Below are 15,447 nucleotides of genomic sequence, written 5' to 3' on the forward strand. Positions count from 1 at the left end.
CATCAACATTGTAAACTTATATGCTCCCAATTTGGAGCCCCCAAGTTTATAAGGAAATTGTTGGATGACTTCAAAGAAGATATAGACAGCCACATACTGATAGTAGGGGATTTCAATACCCCACTGTCAAAAATGGATCGATCTTCCAAACAAAACATGAATAAACATAGTGTGGCGCTGAATGACACACTGAATCAAAGAGACTTAACTGACATATATAGAACCTTACATCCCAAAGAAGCAAAATACACATTCTTTTCAAATGCTCATGGCAGTTTTTCAAAGATAGACCACATGATAGGACACAAAGCAAACCTCAGCAAATTCAGGAAAATTGAAATAATACCAAACTTTTTCTAGGACCACATGGCCTTGAAACTCGAAATCAACATCAAAGAGAAACTTCAAAAACTTGCAAACTCATGGAGACTCAACAATAGGCTATTAAACAATGAATGGGTCAATAATGAGATAAGAGAAGACATCAAAAAATTTCTAGAAGCAAATGAAAATGAACAGACAACAGTCTAAAACCTATGGGACACAGCAAAGGTGGTCCTGAGAGGGAAGTTCATAGCAATACAGGCTTACCTAAAAAAGATAGAAACATTTCAAATACAAGACCTAACACTACAACTTCAAGAACTGGAGAAACAACAACAAATAAATCCCAGAGCAAGTAGAAGGAAGGAAATAGTCAAGATTAGAGCAGAACTGAATGACATAGAGACAAAAAGAACAATTCAGAGGATCAACCAATCCAGAAGCTGGTTCTTTGAAAAGATAAATAAAATTGACAAGCCTTTAAGTAGATCCATCAAGAAAAAAGGGGAAAGGAACCAAATTAATAATACCAGAAACGAAAGAGGAGAAATAACAACTGATACCACAGAAATACAAAGGATCATCAGAAACTATTATGAACAATTACATGCCAAGAAATTTGAAAATCTTGATGAAATGCACAATTTTTAGAAAAGTATAATCTTCCAACACTGAAGGAGGAAGAAACACAAAAGCTTGAACACACCGATAACAGCTGGGGAAATGGAAGCAGTAATCAAGAAACTCCCGGCACACAAAAGCCAGGGCCGGACAGTTTCACAGGAGAATTTTGCAAAACATTTAAGGAAGAGCTAACCCCTGTCCTTCTCAGACTATTCCAAGAAATCCAAGAGGAGGGAAGACTCCCAGACTCTTTCTATGAGGCCAGCATCACCCTGATCCCAAAACCAGATAAAGACCCTACGAAGAAAGAAAACTACAGGCCAATTTCGCTGATGAACATAGATGCTAAAATCTTCAACAAAATATTGGCAAACCGCATCCAGCAATACATTCAAAAGATTACCCCCAACGATCAAGTGGGATTCATCCCAGGCATGCAGGGATGGTTCAATATACGCAAATCGGTAAACGTGATACAAAAACCACATGATCATCTCGATAGATGCAGAAAAAGCATTCGATAAGGTACAGCACCGATTTATGATCAAAACACTCAGCAAAATGGGAATCAATGGGGCATTCCTCAACGTAATAAAGGCCATATATGAAAAACCTACAGCTAATATCATACTCAACGGGCAAAAACTGAAAGCTTTCCCACTAAGATCGGGAACACGACAAGGATGTCCCCTCTCACAGCTTCTTTTCAACATCTTATTGGAAGTCCTAGCTACACCAGCCAGATAAGAGAAAGAGATAAAAGGCATCCCAATAGGAAAGGAGGAAGTAAAGCTATCATTGTTTGCAGATGACATGATAGTGTACATAAAGAACCCTGTAGACTCTACCCAAAAACTCCGCGACCTAGTAAGTGAATTTGACAAAACAGCAGGATACAAAGTCAACATTCAGAAATCAAAGGCGTTTTTGTACACCAGCAATGCAATAGAAGAAGGAGAAATCAGGAAAAAAATACCATTCGATATAGCAAGAAGAAAAATAAAGTACCTAGGAATAAATTTAACCAAAGACACAAAAGACCTGTACGCAGAAAGCAATACAACATTGAAAAAAGAAATTAAGGGAGACACAAATAAATGGAAGCATGTACCGTGCTCATGGATTGGAAGAATTAATATCATCAAAATGTCCCTACTACCCAAAACAATTTATAGATTCAACGCAATCCCTCTTAAGATACCAATGATGTATTTTACAGAAATAGTACAGACATTTCAAAAATTTATATGGAACCATGAACGACCCCATATAGCTGCTGCAATTTTGAGAAAGGAAAACAAAGTAGGAGGGATCACAATACCGGACATTAAACTCTACTATACTCAAAACAATCTGGTACTGGCACAAGAACAGATCCATAGACCAGTGGAACAGAACAGAAAGCCTAGAAATAAACCCAGGTCTCTATGAGCATCGAATATTTGACAAAGGGGGCAGAAGCATAAAATGGAGCAATAATAGCCTCTTCAACAAATGGTGTTGGGAGAGCTGGACGGCTACATGCAAAAAATTGAAATTGGATCATTAGGTGACACCATAAACAGAAATAAACTCAAGATGGAAAAAAGACTTAAATATAAGTCACAACACCATCAAAGTCCTAGAAGAGAACATTGGCAGGAAACTCGCAGATATCCCACGCAGCAATTTTTTCAGTGATATGTCTCCTAAAGCAAGGGACATAAAGAAAGAATAAACAAGTGGGACCTCATCAAAATAAGAAGCTTCTGCACGGCAAAAGAAAACATCAGCAAAATGAAAAGGGAGCCAACCATACGGGAAAAGATATTTGCTAATGATACATCAGATAGAGGTTTGATCTCCAAGATATGTAAAGAACTCACTCAACTCCACTCCAAGATGATAAACGATCCAATCAAAAAATGGGCAAAGGACCTGGGCAGACGCTTTTCCAAGGAGGAGATACAGAGGGCCCAGAGGCATTTGAAAGGATGCTCAGCATCACTAGCCATCAGAGAAATGCAGATCAAAACCACCATGAGGTACCACCTCACACCGGTCAGAATGGCCATCATAAACAGATCCAGAAACAACAGGTACTGGCGAGGTTGTGGAGAAAAGGGAACCCTAGTCCACTGTTGGTGGGAATGCAGACTGGTGCAGCCACTATGGAAAGCAGTGTGGAATTTCCTCAAAAAGCTGAAAATGGAACTGCCTTTGGATCCAGTGATTCCCCTGCTGGGACTATACCCTAAGAACACCAAAACGCCAATACAAAAGAACCTATGCACCCCAATGTTCATAGCAGCACAATTTACAATAGCCAAGTGTTGGAAGCAACCTAATGCCCATCAGTAGATGATTGGATCAAAAAGTCATGGTACATATACACAATGGATACTACGCAGCAGAAAGAAAAAAAGAACTACTAATCTTCGCGACAGCATGGATGGAACTGGAGAGCATTATGCTAAGCGAAATAAGCCAGGGGGCGAAAGACAAATACCATATGATCTCACCTATAAGCGGAACCTAACCAACAATACAAAGATGCAAGGAAAATATGACCAGCAACACTGAAAGGAAAAGAAATCAACAGAGACAAGAGGGAAGGGGGCGGGGGCAGGGAAAGGGAAGGGAAGGGAAGGGGAAAGTCAAAGAACATATAGCAAGGACTCATGGACAAAACCAAAGGGGAAGAGCTGAGGGAGGGAAAGAGGGAGGTGGCAAGGGAAAGTGGTGGGGGGGAAGGTAGAGACAAATGTGTTTAAAAAGAAAAAAGAAATAAAGAAATGCTTGAAAAGAAAATAAATAAATAAATAAATAAAAATAAGCTACCAAATTCAGGAAAAAAAAAGGGAGGTTATGTTCAGACTGGTAAGCTGAAAAAATTTTTCCCACGTAATCTGAAGAGTTTCTGTTAAACTCTCTTTCCTAACTCACTTAACAATGTATTATCCCTTTTAAAAAATTATTATGATAACAATGATTAGAATCTAAAAATTTCATTTCCTACAACTTAAAACCAGGGGGAAAAATGTTCATAAAAAAGTCTAACATTACCCATATCATCCTGAGGGCACCCTTCTTCTTTATGAGATATAATTTTCTCTCTTGTTAACAAGAAATGCAACTCATAGTTATGGGATCCAAGCACAAATCTCAATATTCATTACATGTTTATAAAATCCTCACCCTCAAAGAAAAAAAGATCTAAACCCATACAAATAGACTATCTCAATTTAATTTTATTATGAAAATATGGGGAATGGCAGCAGAGTACATAGTAAGTTCAATTAGCTGAAGGATTTAATGAAATGATGACATGCCATCATGATTCAGGGGCTGGAGATATAATCTCCATCTGGAAAAACCTAAATTTCCACCACAAATGCTGACATCGCCTGCTGAATATTGTTAGGCATTACCTTGAATGGTCCCTAAGCATTTTCTTTACAACAAGTATAGCTTTAAGATTTTTTTCTTATTTCACTCTGCAATATAACTGTTTCTCCTTGAACAGAAATCAGAAATAAATTCCATATAATGGTCTACTTGAAACAGGCATTAGAGCCAAACTAAAGTATTCATTGATCAATCAAAGTAATAATAACAACAGCATGATCATTTTTCTTTTAAGTCATGAATGATATTGTTCAATCGTTTTCCATAGCACCTAAGATTTAATCCAATCAAGAGCCCTCTTTTTGTGTTCTCAAGTAATAGTTTCTTAGTACTGAAATACTTTGCGAAGGTATGATACGAATCAGGTCTAAGGAGGAGAGAATCAAGATGGCGGAGGAGTGAGTGGAAGTCACACTGACCTCCTCACAGGAACAACCTGGAATTACAACTAAATTGTGGAGAAATCACCTCAAACAAACAACTGAACAATAGTGAGAGAGGAGCCTTGTAACCTTGGAGACAGAAGAATTGGCTTTAGCGCAATCTAACTGGTAAAGAGTGCGGTAGAGACTCAAGAAGGCGGACCAGGTGCTGACGGGCGGCAACACCAGAAGGATATTGAAATGGCCAACTGGATCCCCTGAGAAGAGCGGTGTCTAATCTAAAAGGGGGGATTTCCAGCCTACAGCACCAGAGCCCAAAAAATACACAGGAAACAGCCAGCTGTGAAAAGCGGCAGGGTTGCACTCCGCCAGAGACAGGCAGCTGGAGACACAAAGAACCGTTTAAAGGGCCAACTCATAAATTTTTATTTGCAGCTTCTTACCCTGGTCTCCAGCAAAGGTGGGAGCAGAGTGGCTAGAGATGCCTGATGAGAGACTGGGGAAGGAGGCTTTGGGGAGAGAACTGAGAGAGTGGCCGGTGGGATCTCGGTGCTGACTCATCCCCCATGTGGCAGCAGCCACCTTGCTCAGGCAGAGACCACTCCCCATGAGTGGCACCAGCATCAAAGGACCCAATAGCCCAGCCCCCAGGTGGGATTCCACCCCGGCCTGTGCTGTCTAATCCTCCTGCTGAGTGCAGAGTGGCAGTCACAGACAGCAGATCCGTGACTAAGCAGGCGCAGAGAGGTCTGAGACACATAAGGAAAGACTGGGGATGAAGGCTTTGGAGAGGGAACAGAGAGCAGAAAGCAGGATCCCAGTGCTGACTCATCCCCCCATATGGCAGCGGTGGGAGAGGACCCAATAACTCCACCCCCCAGGGGGAATCCGCCCGGCCCTGAGCTATCTAAGGCGGCCTGCTGAGTGCAGAGTGACTAGGTTAACAGCTGAAGGAAACAGCCACAAACAGTGGATTACTGGAAGTCTCAAACAGACTGCCTAAGGTCAGAGAGGGACAACGTCTGTCATCATCAGAGGCAGATCCAGAAAGTAAACACAGCAGTCTCCTACAATAGAAGTTCACACTACAAAGTCAGGAAATCAAGACAGATCAACTTAAGAAACAGAAGCAAAAAAGAAGAGTCACACAAATAACGGGAAGACAAAGAAATACCCCCACTCAAAGGGAAAGGAGGAATCTCCACAAAGATAACTAAATGAAATAGAGGCAAGTAAGCTATCAGATACTAAGTTCAAAACAACGCTTCTAAGGAAGCTCAATGAGCTCAGAGAGCTCAGAGAGAATTACAAAAAACTACAGGGAAACAAGGAACTGACTGCGAACTATATCAGCATGAAAAAGGACATAGAAACTATCAATAAGAGACAAGAGGAAAAGGAGAATACCATTTCTGAATTGAAGAACACAGTAGAAGGAATCCAGGCAGGCTGGATGAAGCCGAAGATCAAATCAGCAAGCTGGAGAACAAGGTAGGAAAAAGCTCCCAGAAAGAGCAAGAAAATGAAAAAAGACTCAAAAAGCATGAAGAAGCACTTAGAGAAATGCAGGACAGACAACCCGAAACGTAATAATATCCATATAATAGGGATCCCAGAAGGAGAGAGGAGGAGCAAGGGATAGAGAACCTGTTTGAAAAAGTAATGATGGAAAGCTTCCCTAATTGGAGGACAGAAAAAGTCACACAAGTCCAGGAAGCACAGAGGGTCCCATTCAAGAGGAACTCAATGAGGCCCACTCCAAGACACATCATCATTAAAATGGCAAATATCAAAGACAAAGAGAGAATCCTAAAGCAAGCAAGGGAGAAACATGTAGTAACATATAAGGGAGCCCCGATACAGCTAGCAGCTGACTTCTCAACAGAAACACTGCAAGCCGGAAGGGAGTGGCAAGAAATATTCCAAGTCATGAATAGCAAAGGTCTGCAACCAAGACTGCTCTACCCAGCAAGGCTCTCAATTAAAATGGAAGGTGAAATAAGAATACACCTCCACCAAACCAGCATTGCAAAATATGCTAAAGGGATTGCTTTAAGATGAAGAAAGAGTGTATGAATACACACTTCCTTCCAGAGTTGCCAATACTTGATATTACCAATATTTTTAATATGTATTAATCTGATTGTGACAATGATGTATTTTAATTGTTCCTTTATTACTTGTTGAAGCTAAACCTGTTTTTGTATATTTCTTACCTATTTCTATTATTTTTAAAAAGCTTTAAATGAGTTTTTGGGTTTTTTTATCCATTTTTTATTAAATGTTTGTAGAATTTCATCCCTAAAATAAAAAACCCATTAACCCTTTTTTAGATGTGTTGCAAATACTTTCCTATTCTATTACTTGTCCTTTAACTTTTTTTATACGTATATTACTATATAGTCTTAAATGTTTAATATTGTCATGTTGTCAATATTTTACTTTATAGCTTCTGGGTTTGAATATTTTACTTCAGGTCATGAAAACTATTAGTTTGTATTATCTCCTAAAACTCCCTTAGAATCTACATATTGATTTTAAACTCACCTGAATATTTCTTGTATAATGTGTGAACTAGGGCTCTACATTTGTTTTATTTCAAGTAATAGTGGTCCTCACACCTTATTTGTTGAATAAGCCTTATTTTCCCCATTGATTTGAAATATCAACTTAATTATATACTACATTGTTAGACATATATATGTTTGTCTCTAGAATGCTCTTTATATTTCATTGGTCTACTTGATTATTTTTGTGCTGGTGTCATGTTGGTTTAATTGCTGAGACTTTATAATGGTTTTAAATTTTTTAATATTTTATAATTAACCTTTGATATTTAAAAAAATAGATAAAATCAATCTGCATTTAAGAAAGAAAGAAAGAAGAGAGAGAGAGAGAGATGGAATCCCTACCTTTTGTGACAACACGGATGGAATTGGAGAATATTAAGCTAAGTGAAATAAGCCAGTTGATGAAAGACAAATACCATATGATCTCACGTCTAACAGGAATCTATTCAACAAATTAAACTAATGAACAAAATAAAGCACAGGCATGGAAACATGGAGCAGACTGAAAATGACCAGAGGAGATGGGGAAAGAGGATAATGGTAGATAGAAGGGGAAGAGACTTGACAAAGAACATGTATGAATGACCCATGGACTTGGACAACAGAGTGGGAACTGACTGTGGGAGTCGGGGCTGGGAGTGGGATGGGTGGAAGGGGGTAAAGGGGGAAAATTTGAGACAACTGCAATAGAATAAACATGATTTATAAATTAAAAAAATAATAAAAAAATAAAATTAAACCACAAAAATAAATCAGGTCTATAGAGCCGTTTCATAAAATGAAAATGCACTGCATTTTTAAACCAAATACAGTTCATTGAGTGAGACAATGGTAACCTTTTTTAAAATTTTACATACCAAGTGTAAGGAGGTCATTTGTGAGTATTCAGATCCTTAGATATGTTACCAAGAATCATGTTATTAGGCTCTGAACATTGTACTTTTTTACACTGAATAATGGATTCTGTAAGCCAGTGGTTAGCCAATGAATGCACAGCTCTGAGATTAGAATTTATTAGGTTTGTGTCCTGAGATGTTTATACAGGTGTGATGCACATACATGCACCCTCACACTGCACTGTAGGATATATTGTACAGTCCACAGTATGACACTAAATACTTATAACTGCCTGTTTTAACATTTATTTTCCAGGCTGTACCAATTTTTTTTTTAAAGTACAATTAACTTTTCAATCTTACCTCCTCCCTAAATAAATTCATCAAGCTACCCATATTGATTCAGTTACTTCTTCAAGTGTTTGGTATCCAAATGGGGCTTCTCTTTCATTAAAACTTATTCCCCAGGTTATTTCATTTTCTTCCTCCTTGGTAAGGAGGTATTTCAGAAATGGGAACATTTAAAATTCATAAATAACTCAAAACTTACTTGGTTTTCTGAATCCACACACAGTAGTCTGAGATGTAGAGATCATTTAGAATGTAGGCTGGGTCGCTTTCCTGAAAAATTTTGTGAATATCCAGTAGACATTTTAAAACTGCACTTTTACCTGAAGGAAATTATAAAAAACAAAATCATCCTTAAGAAAATATATCTAATTTTTTAAACTGAGAAATTCAGACACTGAGACATAATATATTTACAGTAGTTAAGAGTTTTAATTGGTTTTTTACAATATTCTTAATATTCCTTTACCGCATAAAATTACATCAGTACTATTAGGTCCAAAGCTTGTTATTTTTTTCCCTAAGGATTAGGAGTAAACCTTACACTCTACTGTTAAAGCTAGTTAACTGTGGTTATCCAAAAAAAAAAAAAAAAAAGGCACTATGAAACACAGGTAGGTACATTATACAAAAAGAAGCAAATCAAACTAAATGAATATTTACATGTATCATAACTTTAATTAGATAATGGTCTTCTATTCAAACTTTCAAAATACCATTGGAAATTATATTTTAGTTTTCAAACTCATTTTTTATGGCAACGTTTGTTTTTTGTTTTTTTTTTTTTGTCAAGGAATTATCTAGTACTCTGCTATGATATTACCATGGGTACAATAACACGAGGTGATAGGAATTTTTCAGTTCCATTATAATCTTATGGGACTTCCATCTGTCCTTGAAACATAATTATTAGGGGTATGACTGTACTTAGAAAGCCTAAAATTACATTTGATTAAATCAAGGTCAGGATAACTATCAAATGATAAATGTGGATGCCCCCCCGCCACAGGTCAATTTTAATTAGAAAGTAGGTAATGTTGAAGGCAGAATATGAGACAGAAAAGGGAAATATAGCAGGTTGTCAAATAATGTCCTTCTGTTCAACATCATTTCATTACAACTTGTAGGAACTTAACTCTTGTTTATATCAATTAGCCTATGGCAAAATTTTTTTTTTATATGTCTTTCACTTAAAGTTACAGAACCTATTGATGATGTTAAGTGAGGACTTACTGTACAATCAAAACTCACAGAAATGATGAAACCAAATTAGCTATGTTATCCAAATAGAAAAAAATTAAGGGAGAACAAACTAAACTGTAATAATTTTTGAACAGCTTTAATTGCCATAGAGAAGAAAATACCAGGTCAAGCATATGCCGATGTCAATCAATCTCAATCTCAATCTCTCGAGGCCTTCACCCATCTCTACCTCTCTCTTTCCCTCTCTCTGGGTACAGAGGAAGAAGTTTATGTTTATGATAACTACCAACTAAAAGTTTTAAAGTCAACAATATGTCTTTACCAAAAAACCCTCCAAGAAGAAAAAAAACTATTCACCTGAAATTTGTACAAGCACCTTTCCAGTGTTACACTACAGAATACTGCCTCTCACGATCACATCGCTTACTAATATTGCCACGTTAATAGAAAATACAGGATTTGGAGCTGGGCCTCACAGCAAATAATTCAATGAGTGAAGAAAAGGGGGTAGGTATGCCAGCTTGGAGGACAGCAAGAAAAAGTAGACATGGGACTTAAAATGCAGTGGGTTCAGGGAATAACAGAAAAAAAAAATCATTTGGCTGGAGCAGATAGATGATTCAAGTATAGAAACGGGGGTAAATAGGTGAGTTTGGTGGAAGTCGAACTATGATGAGGAGACTAATGCAATCGGACAGTACTGAGGTAAGAAAGCCTAAATGCAGGCTTTGCAGTAGAAATAAAAGACCCTAGTCTAGAATTTCTTTTTTTTATAATCAAGAAAGGTATGGAATTAAGGCCACATATTTAATGAGAATCCACAGCAACCATTACCTAATGCAATTATATAGCTTCACTTAGCAGATATGCCTTTTAAAGGGAGCTTGTCTCCTTACTAAGGGGCCCAGCAAATTTATTAGAAAAGAAGTTACACTGCATTTGCCTGTTTTGAAACATTATTTTCTTAAAAAAAAGACAAATACATATACACATGAAAAAAAAGTTACACACACACACACGCTACCTAAGTGATATTAACAGTGTTTCTCTCTACATTCATCGAATATGTGAGTGCCTGAAGTGTGCTTAACACTGTTTTACATGTGGAATTATAGTTATTTATTTTAATTTGCACTTTCCCTTAATTTCAAAATTCTTCACAATAAACATGTGCTTAACAAAAAAGTAGCCATACTTGATTGCATAACCAATCCTTGAAATACTGACAATACATGCTAAAAATTTTTATTCATACTTGAACATATTCTTAAAAATGTATTTTTGAAGAAGTGAAAAGCAATATTTAGATCAGGAGTTACAAAATTACAAAACTGTATGGAAAACGGTTTTGAAAAGGATGTTATATACTCTTCAAAAGCTTTGTTCTCACTGTAAGTCTCACACAATTTTCACAGTATGCTGTATGACAAATAAAGTAAAAGATAACTAGGTTACTGGCAGCTGACAATCTAGAAAAAAAAGTACACTACAACTGTCCTCCCCCCAACAATGTGTATGTTTCCCCAAGGTCACATTTGACTTCTTGTTCCCACTAAATCACCACAGATGACTAACCATCGTAACCGAGAGACTCAAGAAGCATGCAGCCTTTTTTTTTTTTTTTGTCTCTTCTGTACTGACTGCTCTTTCTGTCAGGTTGGCAACAACTTACCTAACAGCCATCAGCAAAGAATTAAAACTGGCCCTCCTCCAGGCTGTCACATGGCCACTGGCTAGAGCCTCTGGAGAGTCAAAGTACCTGGCTACTATGTGGCTGCATCAGGTCCTGGGCTCATCACACATCACATGGGCATAATAAACTGCACAGGCCTAAGTCCAACAGAATTATTTCTACTCAAAGACACTGCAGGGAAGTGACCATTTTCAGCCAGTCCACTGCTGGGTCCAAAGCAGGAAAAGTCAGGTACCTTATTCAGTAGCCATGGTAACTATTTTTACTGCAGCAATGAAGTGCTTCTCCAGGAAATTTAATCTCCAGAGAGCTAGGATTGACTGGATCCTTGCTTACGCCAACCCTGTCCATGGCAGAAAGGATTCTGGGGTCTCTTAATGAGAATTAAAACTAGTGGAAGTAGTTTAAAACTAATATCCTGGCATATAAATGGTAAGTGCCATGAATATTTTACCTCAGGGAAAATGACTGTCTAATACAAACAGGGAAACCTAATGACAACAAAAAGAAAGTATGGAGGATGGTAACAAGCAGGTGGGCAGTAAACAGTATTTAATACATTCTCTGGCTACTCGCTCTCCCACTTTCCTTTAAGGGAAAGGTAAACTAAGAACAGTGTGCTTTCCTATTCTGGACAGATGTGGCCTTTCAGGTTAATTTATCTTGAAACAGAGACAAGGTTGAGCTGTTTTAAATGCGGAATCAACTGGCTATTTGAAATCTTCCTATTAGTAGACTAGGTTTGGCAATAATCTATCATTGACAACCAGATCATGGTTAGAGGCACTTACATGACTCCCAACTCTAGGAGATTATTAGAATAGTAAATGCTTGTATAGGCTAAAAGCCAAATAATATAAATTGCTAACTCCATATAGTAAGAGCTATAGTTCTTTTCAACTATTGGTACATTATAGTTGCTATGTGGCTATAGTTTTCTGGGTATCTAGTTCTGTCATTTAAAGTTTTGAAATACACAAGAAAAGAAGCCAAAAAGAGTAAAATAAAAAGAGGTAGTTATTCCAAATACCTATAGAAAAGCACTGCTTGGTCTTTATTTGTAAAATTATCCCAGAATAAAAGCAAAGCAAACAAACAAACAAAAACACGGCTATCATTTTAAAGTACATAACTTAGTAGATATCTGGCAAGAATTCTGGCATTTTGATGAGACCACATTATCAGAAGAGAGAATTTATGAATTATTATTAATCCTCACCTGAGGATATGTTTATTGATTTTAGAGAGAGAAAGGAAGAGGGAGAAGAGTGAGGGGGAGAGAGAGAGACAGAAACATCAATTGGTTGTGTTTGCCTCCCATATGCACCCCAACTCGGGATCAAACCTGCAGCCTAGGTATGTACTCTTGCTGGGAAATGCCCTGTCTGGTTTCAGGAACTGTAACCCTGCTGACAGGCTGGAGGGCCCCAAGGCTGGAAATAATCAGGGAGGCCTTGGAGAAACAGGCTCCTAAGGAGACATAACCTGTCCCCTTAGCTCCTGCTAAGCTCCTGCCTCTGCTTTGCCATGGATGATTGGTGATACATGTCAGGTAAGTCATCTCGAGCTGAGGTATACAACCTAAGACAGATGCCAATCAAATATTGGCAGCGGACAAGTAATTGGGGGACATGGAGAAAGGGCAAAAAGGCCCACACCCCTCATCTCGGCTTGGGCATGGCCGGAGTCCTCATTCTATCTGAAAGAAGTCTCCTTGTCTCTTGGTGGCTCCTTCCCGCCGCCTGACTCAGGCTCAAAACAATACCAGCCCTGGGTCCTAAACCAGATCTGGAGGTTCCCAGGAAAATCAGGCCTAAAAGTAAATTCTTTAAAGTGTGCTTTGTTCTTCCCTCAGAAGCTGTAACCAGCTCCTGCTGAGAAGGAAATTTATACTATTCACAGACCCTAACCCTGCTCCCTTAGGCACTCTTGTATTTACTGTGCTCTCAATTTAGTCGTCTCTCTTGTTTACTTGTCTCCTCTGGGACCCCTGTAAATCAGTGTGTTCCTGCCATTTGTTTTCTTCAAAACATCACCCATTCTCTGTGAACATTAACATACGGATGTAATGAGATAACCTGTGCATTCCTGTTACCCAGTCTCACTGATAACCTTTTCAATAAAAGTCTTTGAACAAAGGGACTCTGGGCCTTCCCCATCAGAGGGATGTGCCATGTCCCCTCTCCTGTGTTTGCGATGACTTGTATTTATCCCCCTCATCCCTGACAACCTCAGGACAGGCTCTGCTGGTTCAGAGCCCTGTTCCCATTTCAGCTGGCCCTGGACGGTAACCCTCAGATCCAGCAGTGCCGCGCTCACCCAGACACGCTCTGTCCCCGTGAAGCAGTTGCTGCCTGGACCCGGGATGAGTGGCAACCTGAGTGGTGCTCCCACAGTGGTACGCCCTGTCTCACTGCCACACTACATACTCTGACCAGGAATCAAAACTGCAACCCTTTGGTGTACAAAACAATGTTCCAACAAGTTGAGCCACCTCGTCAGGGCATTATGAATTATTTTTAACATTAAATTTCATTGATTATTAGACCATAAAAAGGGACAACAGAAGAATTGTGTCAAATTAACCAAAATTAAGAGAATGAAAGTGCAGTCATTTGCATCAACACCTGGTCCTGTTAGGAAGTAGCATACAGCCAAGTCCCTAACAATACAAATGTATGTTAAATTTACCTTTATGAAAACTTCTTAGTCCATTTAATATTTTTATCCTCAAATTCCTCAGATGCAATTGAAGTTCTTACATTTCTGAATTGTAATAAGAAACACAGACACTTGAAGATAAAAGTTACTATTTAGAGTCCAAAATTTACAGTCCCCTATCAATTTTAAATTATTGTTATTAAAATTACATATATTATCTGTATAGCCACAAAAAAATTAACACAAAGCTAAAGTATACTCTGTAATTGTTACCTTCGCCTGGAATGCACAACCTCCAAATCCAACCTTTACTTACCATTAGTCTCAAATTGGACATTACTTCCTCTAAGAACTGGGTTCCAACTTTCCCCCAAGCTAGTTTAGGCACTTTCATAATTCCTAGCACAACTATCTAATCTATTGAGGTAGTTTGTAGCTACCTACTTGCTTTGCACCAAGTACCTTCTATACTACATCATTTAACCCTACTAAATTAGGTACTTTCTTGCTTATTTCATACATGAGGAAACTGAGGCTCAAGCATATGAAGGACTTGGCTAAGATCACAGCTAGGAAGCAACAGTCATCTAAAAATAGCTATGCCATTATGCAATAGACAGTGTCAGTATTTATCACGTCATGTGGCAAACTCCTAGATGAGAAAGAACATGACTTTTCAATTTTCTTCCCTGGTCTATAACAATGTCTAGCAAATTGTATTAACCCATTGAACAGAGGCTCGTTTGGAGCACACAGAACCTGGTCAGCTGCTCAGTGACCATATGCCAGTTATAACACCTTTGTGATCCACAGATTTAAGTTATTGTGTAATGCATACAATCTGTTTACACATTCCATTATATCTATTCCTTGATAAAAAAAGAATGCAGGTGTGCCATCTTCCTTACACCACTACACCATCCAAAGTTCAAATGATGAATTTAATCAAAGGCTATTTTTTTGTTCATTCTGTTCCAACAATCCCTGCCAAATTTACTGGTTTGAAAGTACAGCTTTGACATGAACTGTATCCTCCTCCTAAAGTCACCTTTCAAAACAGTAGTTGTGTTAGTTTAGAAATACATGGCCAACAGAGACCCCATCCAATTGCAACAATCCACAGGCCCTGGTGGGGTGGGGGGAGGGGAGGTTGGTTGGCCTCAGCTGGACTTTTGTTTAATGGCCTCAGACCAAGCATAGGCACCAGGTTTGAATATTTATTTGCCCCTACCTAGTGACTCACTGAGAACCTACCTCACATAAATCATGTACCACCAAATGCTGTTTCAGTGACTAAGCCTAACAAGCGGAGGCAGGCAGAGGCATATCTTGGGGTGGACTGGGCTTTTTGCTAAGCTGTCCCTGGCTAAGTGCTGGTGGAAGCTTAGACCCTCTCATGCATGCCCAAGCTCAGGAGA

At 38.5% G+C, this 15,447-nt stretch overlaps 1 protein-coding gene across 1 annotated transcript in view; it reads right to left on the reverse strand.

Moving 5' to 3' along the window:
- SHQ1 (SHQ1, H/ACA ribonucleoprotein assembly factor) overlaps positions 1-15,447 on the reverse strand; it is a 112,960-nt gene that overhangs the window by 24,141 nt on the left and 73,372 nt on the right. Inside the window, exon 10 of the mRNA XM_054595814.1 lies at positions 8,675-8,795. Coding sequence (XP_054451789.1) covers positions 8,675-8,795 — 121 coding nt within the window. The remainder of the gene's footprint in view (positions 1-8,674; positions 8,796-15,447) is intronic.

Source organism: Pteronotus mesoamericanus, unplaced genomic scaffold, assembly GCF_021234165.1.
Source record: "Pteronotus mesoamericanus isolate MK-2021 breed Mesoamerican mustached bat unplaced genomic scaffold, CSHL_Meso_final scaffold_54, whole genome shotgun sequence".
Classification (NCBI taxonomy): Eukaryota; Metazoa; Chordata; class Mammalia; order Chiroptera; family Mormoopidae; genus Pteronotus; species Pteronotus mesoamericanus.